Source organism: Belonocnema kinseyi, chromosome 5 (assembly GCF_010883055.1).
Source record: "Belonocnema kinseyi isolate 2016_QV_RU_SX_M_011 chromosome 5, B_treatae_v1, whole genome shotgun sequence".
In the NCBI taxonomy this organism is placed as follows: domain Eukaryota; kingdom Metazoa; phylum Arthropoda; class Insecta; order Hymenoptera; family Cynipidae; genus Belonocnema; species Belonocnema kinseyi.
Window position 1 is genome coordinate 67919663 of NC_046661.1, and position 9631 is coordinate 67929293.

Sequence of the window (9631 nt, forward strand, 5' to 3'; positions counted from 1 at the left end):
CCCCCCCCCCCCCCTAAATTTACTGAATTTGGGAGGTGCTTCAAGACCACCTAAGGAAGCTTTCTGACAACTAAGTTCATTGTTATAAATTATTTTCATTTAAGCCTCCTCATTCAGCTTCGTTGACTCGCCTATTGTGTGCAGTAAAAGGCGAATGCAGAGGAAACACTGTTGGACAAGAGTGAAGAAAATTTGTTAAAATAGTTTGGACTTGTTGAGAGAATTAAAAAAGAACTACTGATAAAACAAGTATATTTAAGTAAAGTAAATCGTAGCGTAACAAGAGAAAGACCGATGAAAGGATAGTGGGAATGTAATATGAAGTTTGCGTGCGATCAGTGAAAGAAATTTGTGTAGTATGTAAGTCTAAGAAAATATGACGCGAATTCACTAGTAATACAATATTTATTCATTTAATTGAACATATGAAAAATTACAAAGGAATTGAGCAAGGACCTTTTCCAGTGGAAAAACAAACGTTACTTATATGTACTACGGCGGAAAGGGCTACGCAGGAATTTTACCGAAAATCGCTTGCAAGTGCTAATCCTAGTCCCAACTCTGAGTCTAGTTACCAAAAGATCAAATCCTCTGAATAAAGTTACTGCACTCGAAGTCTCCTTGCTTCCGCCTTCGAAGTATTTTTTTACTTTCTCGAAGTTTCTATTTTCAAAGAAAAAATATTTTCCCCATTACCTGCGTCGGAACTTGTGACTTAAACGCTCATTCCGGCCTGCGGTGATTGGGGACAGCATACAGTGTGAATGAAACTGCAAACTGAAAAGATAGGAAAGTCATAAAGTAAAAATAGCTTGCATGAGAAAATATATGGGCGTAAAATAAGCTAAAATAATATGCCAGGGCAGGAATGCATGGTGATAAGTAGTATGCAAAAAAAGCATGGTGATGTGTGTCCGTGAAGTAAAAGACGCCTAAAACGAAAGACCTTGGATACTAGTAGGCCCATCAACTTAGCCTCGATATCGGGTCCGTATCCGATTTGAGGTATTAGTCAAGAGAATACTGAGTGCATAGACTGTTGGGCCTTTTTCAACCCAAGTCTTCATCCAATTGTTCTCTTTTAAATCATTCATGTTCTAAATACGAACTTAAGATGTGAAACGTCCATGAGACTATAACTGAACAGATACTGTAATCCTAGATACATAGACCATTTTTTTTGTGTAATTGTAATACGTGTCATAAGTAATAAATAAAGGTGATTTTAACTTTCAGCTTTCATTCTTGGGTTTTGCTTGACCTTCGTTCAATCCACATCTTTTGAGGAATGCGTTGGAATACCGCCTCCTACAGAGCTCAGGATTGAAGGGTGCATCAGTCCTCCTTGTGATCTCATTAGAGGTAGTAATGTCACCGCAGAATGGGATTTCGTAGTTAGTAAGTATTTTTCATTATAGTCATGGTTTTCGAACATACGGGTTCCATCTCAATGTTTAATAAAAGTTAGCTAATTACAGAAATAACTGGATTAATATGCACATAAGATGGAATTATAAACCAATAAAAATAACGTGGAAGCGAATTCTTTGAACGAAAAGATTCTATTTAAAAAGTGAAATGAAAATGAAATTTGAAACAGATATATATGTATTAGCCAATACTCTAAAGAAACAAAAGGTCAATGTTCAAATTTACTTGGTGAGTTTGGTGCTTTAAGAGGAAGATACCAGATTCGAAAAATAAAAGTCGGAACGTGACAAACTGTATGGTGGCCGCCAGGGTATACTAATTCCCCTCTCACAGGTTAACTACGTTACTAGTAAATTTAAGTTACAAGACAACAAAATTTAGCCGTTTTCGATACATGCTAGTTTTCATAAAACTAAAAAATTATTATAATTTCAAAATGTGTACGTTTGGATATGAACTTATTTATAGATAAAATAAGCTCAACGGCCAGATGCCAATTACAGAGCTTCAAATGACATTGTATTATCTATATTTTTAATAATACATAGTAGTAGCATACTAATAACTAAACGAAGAGCTTACAATATTATGTTTAATATACATATACAGGGTGTCTAAGAAGTCCCGGGATGGTTGGATATTTCCTCAGGTCAAATATTTTTCAAAAAAGTGAAGGTCATTCTTGAAGTAAATTTCAACGAGGAATTCAATGGTGACCTTCATGTTGACCTTGAAGTTGACCTTCATAGCTTTTTGAAGGTCAACTTTTTTTTTTTAATTGATACCCAATTTTTTACATCTGCAATCGATAGAATGGAAAATTCTATGTTCAGGTACGTACCCAAGTCATAGATCAATTGTAACGTTCAAGGTCCGTTAGAGGTTATTTGGAAATAACAAAGTTTTCCAAGAGGTCAGTGTAATTCCTGAATTAAATTTCAAATAAGAATTCAATGGTGACCTTTATTTTGAGCTTGAAGTTGACCTTCATGGCTTTTTAAAGTCAACCTTGTTTATTCAAATGGAAACCTCCTTTTTCACATTTGCAATCGATAGATCGGAAAACTCTACGTTCAGGTACGTAGCCAAGGCATAGGTCTATTGTAACATTCAAGGTCAGTTAGAGGTTATTTGAAATGAACGAAGTTTTTCAAGAGGTCAGTGCAATTCCTGAAGGAACTTTCAACGAGAAAGTCATTGGTGAGCTCTGTATTGATCTTGGTGATGATCTTCAAGGTTTTTTCAAGGTTTTATCCAAGCAGTTTACGTTTACGTTTAGCATTACCCAGGAACAACGACGTGGACGTTGAAAATACTGTTCCCTTTGGAGCGCTTGATTAGCGTGAGTCCCCTTGCCTCTCACGTTTCGGGGTGCTTGATTAGCGTGAGTCCCCTTACCTCTCACGTTTCGGGGTGCTTGATTAGCATAAGTCCCCTTGATTCTCACGCTTCAGTGAAGATGTTCTAACTAAAAGCTTGAGCTTCTTGACAAAAAGCTATGCGATTGTAAAAATGAGTTACAGCATTACGAATCATCTCCCTATCATATCAAAGTAGCCTGTTGCAGAATCTGGTTCTGCAATTCGTCTAAGCTTTGCGGTTGCATTGAGTATACTTTGCTCTTTAAATAACCCCAAAGAAAATAGTCGAGAGGCGTCAGATCAGGAGATCTAGAAGAACAATCGATTTCACCCCTTCTTCCAATACAACTTTGAGGGAACTGAGTATCCAAATATGCTCGAACCTCCCTATCGTAATGAGCCGCTACTCCGTCCTGCTGGAACCAAATATTTTGAAAATTGTCGCCTGTAATCTCCCTTATTCTTGGTACAATTTGGTTTCTGAGAAGCTCTTCATATGCACGGGCATTGAGATTACCATCGATGAAAGAAAGGGCCTATCAATGTATCATTCAAGATACCGGCCCAAACATTAATCTTTTGTGGATATTGTGTGTGACTCTCCAACATCCAATCAGGATTTATGTCAGACCAATATCTACAATTTTGCCTGTTAACTTCACCTTTTAAAGTGAAAGTAGATTCATATGAAAATACTGTATTGTACAAGAAAAGAGGATCTCTATCAATTCTGTCCATCATAATTTCATAAAATTCAACCCGATGAGCAGGATCATCTTCATTGAGCTCTTGTACCAGATGAACTTTGTAAGGATGGAAATTAATGCTTTTTAAAATATTTCGCACTGTCTCAGGAGCAACGTCACGCTCATCACTAGCTCGACGTAAACTAAGGTGTGGGCTTTCAACAAATGCTTGGGCTATGGATTTAACCCTTCTTCATTACGAAAAGTTCGATTAAAAAGCAAACGAACTTGATCATAAGATCGAACTCGATCTCCCGAACCACACATCATTAATACAGATACCCTCTCGTTCTGAAAGTTTAGCTTGCGCCATAATAATATTTTAGCGAAATATAGTAAGTATGTACTCGTAATACGTAAATTTAGTTTCGATTCGTAATATTCGTATGGAAAAACGTTATAGGACTTATAGTATGCCTTAGGTATTGACTTAGGTATCGAAACACGGTATAGGACTGTATAACTCTTCGGGGAGGAACAGATCTCTCACCAGAACACCTGGAACTTTTAATGAAAAATTTCCTTTTGATTTTACAATATTCCAAACGCTGTAACCAAGATCAATACAGAGCTCACCAATGAATTTGTGGTTGAAATTTTATTCAGGAATTACAATGACCTTTTGGAAAACTTTGTTAATTTCAAATAACCTCTCACTGACCTTTAAAGTTACAATTGACCTGTGACTTGGGTACGTACCTGAACGTAGAATTTTCCGTTCTATCGATTGCAGATGTAAAAAGGGGGTATCAATTAAAAAAAAAACTTGACCTTCAAAAATTCATGAAGGTCAACTTTAAGGTCAAAATGAAGGTCACCATTGAATTCCTCGTTGAAATTTACTTCAGGAATGACTTTCACTTTTTTGAAAAATATTTTACCTGAGGAAATATCCAACCGTCCCGGGACTTCTTAGACACCCTGTATAATTAAAACTTTGTCATAAAGACAACCGCGGGATCTCGCCGAGAGCGGGTGCTATTCTAATAAATTGCACCTGCTCCCGGCAAATTCACGTTAAAATTGCAGCTGTTACCACTTTTCACGAACGTGAGATAGATGATTACAGTCTGCGATGGACTCAATACGATGATCAAGAAAAGTCTCTTGTTACCTCAGGACTCAGAACGACCCAAGGACGACCGTATTCTGCATTTTTTTCCGAAAGTGTCTTAGCACTTGGATGACACGCAGTGATGCTTTTCAAGCTATAAACCAGTGAGTGCTTGGCACCTCCAAGAGCATCGACAATCTGAATGAGTAGCTTAATAGAATATTCCGGATATAGCCCTCACAACTCCCTTATAGGATCTTTATATCTCTCTTTCTTTTCATTCGCCTTGGCTATGATCGTCTTCTCAGAGACGAATCATCTTGCCCGGTAGATCAAGTATTTGTAGCTTACTTAATAATATGACATGGTCAACTTTATCGAATGCTTCAGAGAAATCGATGTAAATGATATCAACTTGATTATGCACAGTTAGTATTTGACGAACGTTTTGAGTAAAGCTCGGCAAGTTTGTAGCAGTAGATGGGCTAGTTATAATCCATGCTGATTAAACGAAATCACACGAAAAGCTACCCGAGTTATAAAATATTAAATACATACATTGAATATTTTAGAGAATCCACAAGAAACCGACTTGGTTCTATAATTAACAATAACCAATTTCAATAGAAATATCAAACCAATTTTCAGCGAAGGAAGCAAAAATGTAGAATATTTTGTAATAAGAGATCATGCCATCAGCTTCGAAACCTTCTGTTTTTTTATTAGGGATCTTTCTTATTAATAGCCTTTCGATAGGAACAGAGTATTTATCATTCCAGTCAGGTTCTGGGAGATCAGATGGTAATATGAATCTTTAGTCACATTAAATTTAGATCAATACTTATCTTTTAAGCTAATTTTATCAAGAAATATTTTGTTACCCACGGTGGACCATTAAATTTAATCCTACTAATTTTAAATTTATGAACGTAAATTTTGAATAGCATGGTGAGTGTATCATAAGAAAGCTTACAAGCTTGGTTTAATGATACAACATTTCCTAAAAACGACCAATCAATATCATTCAAAGCAACACATAATTCATTAATATATGCTCTTTTAAAATTGAAAGTTTTTGTTAGAATTTTATTTGCGAAATTAACAGTGAAAAAAGAGGAAAGAAAAATGAGAAGGCAACCAAACAAATCCCCTTCCTTCTCTTTTTTATTGCTTTGATCTTTTTTATTGTCATTATTATCAAATTACAATACAAAAACATTTATAATGTTTATTAAAGTTTCGATGTTGATACAGTACCCTCATCAAGGTCTAAAAATGTTAGCAGGCAGGAACAGAGACGAAACAACGATACTCTCTCTTTGATAGCTGAGATCCAAGTGACAGTCAAAAGGCAAATCCGTTATAAACACACCTCAATCTAACTTCACCTCTACTTATATTCTAATGTTTCGCCTTACTCAAAAATAACTATATTAATCCAGTAATAGTGAAATTATAAAAAAGAGCGATCTTCCAGGACTTCCAATTCCTGTTACCATAAAAATAGTTCCTCCATGATTTTAAAATAAAACTTTTTACTAATCATTTTTCTTTAATAGGATTAACTGTTCGGTTCTGTCCTGTTTCCCTGCTTTCTCTTACTTCTTCCAATTTCTTCATCCACGTCACTCCTTGTCCGTTATCATAGAAAATTCTCATCATTAGGTTCATCCCTTTCTCATCATCTGCTAAATGAGCTACGTCGTCCGCGTATGCTAGAGAGTATAAATTGCTATCACCCGAAACCGTTCCCGTTTCTCCTTTAGCTTCTCCTCTAAATCTGCGCGCGACGGTTGAATCTCGTGCTTCGCGCTCGATAATAGGTCACCTCGCGCTCGAATATTAATCTTTGAATGTGGAATACTTGAAAAAAACTTTATCAAAAAGATCTCTTTTAGATGACAGTATTTATATGCGTCTTCATATTCTGAATTGTCTACTTAATTAAGTATAGTCAAAGATTAAGTTTCTTATAGCTCTGTAGGCTTCGACGTACACATTCTCATCGTGACACTCGCACTGAGCGCTCGATTTCCGACAGACATTTGTAAACAGGTTTTGTTAGATTTTTTTCCTCGTAACTTTCGTCGTTTTTCCACACATTTTTTTTTATTTTATTTTTTTCAACGTTAAGTTTCACGAATAAAACAAAAGGTACGCGTCCTATCCAGAAGTGATTCTTAACGAAATTGTAGATCTTTTTTGGGATAACCATTTTTTTTAATTCATCTTTTTTCGTATCCTACATAGTTTGTCCACAAAGTGGAATTTTCTATTTTCCATTATTTTTTTTTTGCAATCAAAATTTCAATTTTCGATTTTTGAAGAAAATCCAAAAATTGGTTATGATAATCTTGTAGTGCTTTCAAAAATAAATGTTTTTCTTTTCCTGACTTTTTTTCATATCGTGCGTTTTTCGGCTTCAAATTTTGATTTTCGGTTAATTAAAAAAATTTTGAATACGCTATAACTCTGAGAATTTTCTTTTTATCGAAAAAAGTCATAAGGATGAACTGTTTTTTTTTAATACTATAAATATCCGTACATGGAATTTTCGAATTCAGAAAAATTGGTCTCAAAAATTTTTAAAATGCGCTAACTTTTTGAATTTTTATCAAAAATGGCTGGTTTACGAACTCGTTCTTTTTTTTAGGACCTAAAAAAGGTGTGCCAAAGATGAATTTCATTCGTTCATTTTTTCGAGAGTTATTGTGTTTACGGATGGACGACTGGACGGACAGACAAACAGATAGAAGCCATCGTGAAAACCTGATTTTCGAATTCAGGGGGTCTCGAAACGTGGAGATCCGTTGAAAAAGTGTGATGTCAAATTTCCGACCATTCTAATACTTTCTCAATCACAAATGATGAGAATGTAAAAATAGCAGACTCAATGGGCACCCTTGCCTTAGACTAGACCTCTTCCTGTCCAGAGAACCTGCTCTGTTTTCTTTTCTATTTTAACCCTAATCCTGGTTTCAGTAAAACTTTCCTTTATCCTCTCCACCAACCTTTCCTCTAACCCCCTCTTGATCATTGTCAGCAATAGCACTTTTCTGTTTACTGAATCAAACGCTGCTTTAAATTCTACGAATAATGCGGCTAATTTCCCTCTCTTTCTCCCTAAATTTCTATTAACCAAGTAGTTGAGTACATAGATACTATCTACAGTCCCATCCTTTTTCTAAATCCTATCTGATTGTATGGGATACTTTCTTTCTCTTTAATCAGACTCTTTAAACATTTGTCATATATTATGTAAAATTTCAATAGTATACCAGTGAAATTTATGGTTAATATTAACAAATTCCTTTGCGTGTCTTGCAATAACACTCTTATTACAATGTACCAAACGAAAATCATTTTTGATTGTCCTTCCATCCTAGTATTAAGAAGTCTACCAGTCTGTCCCACATAAGTCATATTAATACAGATCTTTCCAGTTTACTTGTAGAGAACATCTTTTTTAAACTTACCTAAAAGATCTTTACAAAAAATTATTATTTAACCCATTTCAAATGGTATACGGAAAATAGTATGAGTATTAAACTTTTTCAACATGATATAAATAGATTTCGACATTTGTCCAAAGATTGGAAGAACAAAAATATTAAAAGAACTATATTCTTTCAATTGTTTGTTTTTGATTTGTTGAATTTTAATTTTAATATGTTTTTTAATTGTTTTTTTAATATTTTAATTTTTTTAATTGTTAATTTAATATGTAAACCGAAAGTGAAAAGGCAAAACAAAATCCAACTTCTTGAACGCAAAAAGCTCCAAATCAACCATAACTATTTTCACTAAAATCGGAGAAATGAATGAAAGTGCCAAACTTTTGCACATCTATTTAAAATTGCCTTTTCAACTAATTTAAAGAGTATAATCGGAAACATCAAAGAAATCAATACACAGTCATCCGTAATAGTTTTTTTAATAATAATTTTTTTTAATTCCCAGATATTTTTAATAATGTAGGTTGAAGTTTCAATACAGTCTTTAAGAATTAAATTAAAGTTTTGTTCTAAGATATTAGTAGGCGTATTAATAGCCGAAATAATTATTATCAACGGATAGCCGTCTTTATGAATCTTTCTCAAACCATAAGCTCTGGTAAGAACTATGTCTTCAGTATTTATATCTGTCTATCTTATATCTTTTCCTAAAAGACTTTTCTCTCTCCAATTTTTAAGAATCTTGAAAGTGCCTCTTTTCAATTTTTTTAACGGATTTTCATATACTCAATCAAAGTTATCATAATTGGAAAGTAAATATCCATATCCCTACACTGTTAGAAAAATCTGTATGAGGTTTAATATACATGTGTGTGAAGCAAATATGCACTACCGCTACTGAAATGTAACCTACATTGGTGTAGTGAATTTAATATACATGTGTATTAAATTTAATATACAGCTCAGTACAGCAATGTGTGTAAAAACTCAACCTGCTTTCATTTCTTAAATCTTGGCAAATATTCTCTATTTAATTACACAGGCCCACAAAAAAAACAAAAGTGTCTGTGCAATTGACCAGACCTATATATTCTTATGTATTTTTCGACGCTGAATCCGAATTTGCAATAAAAAAGTAGGGTCCAGCTACTTTTTTATGGGGTGTTGCTCGAAAAACCTCATTTTTTACGGTTTCTTCATGGTTTTTTTAAATAAAAATAAAGAAAAATTTTATTTTTTTTGACTTCAGAATCGAATTCTACGGGAAAAAATACATCGAAAACCATGTTTTTATTTTTTTTTTTTACAAAAATTTCAACCCACCATACGGCGATGAAAAGGCAGAAACTCGCGAAAAGTGAAAATTTGCTTCAAATTTGATTAAAATGACATTAAAATCAAGTTTCACGATTTTAAACCGATTTATAAACATTAAAAATACTTTACTGGGGGTTTTTGAAATCGCTGATCACGAATTTTGATTCATTTTTTCAAAAAACAACTCCTAGTCGGCGTAAGTGGACAATAAACGTGATAAATTGATATTTTTTTCAAAAAATCGATGTTTTGGATACTGTTCTGGAG

General features: G+C 34.1%; 1 protein-coding gene across 1 annotated transcript in view; it reads left to right on the plus strand.

Annotated features, from left to right (window-relative positions):
* The window catches only part of LOC117172995 (NPC intracellular cholesterol transporter 2 homolog a-like), a 72652-nt gene that overhangs the window by 28099 nt on the left and 34922 nt on the right, over window positions 1-9631 (plus strand). The window contains exon 2 of the mRNA XM_033361336.1: window positions 1237-1398. Within this exon, the coding sequence (XP_033217227.1) occupies window positions 1237-1398 (162 nt within the window). The remainder of the gene's footprint in view (window positions 1-1236; window positions 1399-9631) is intronic.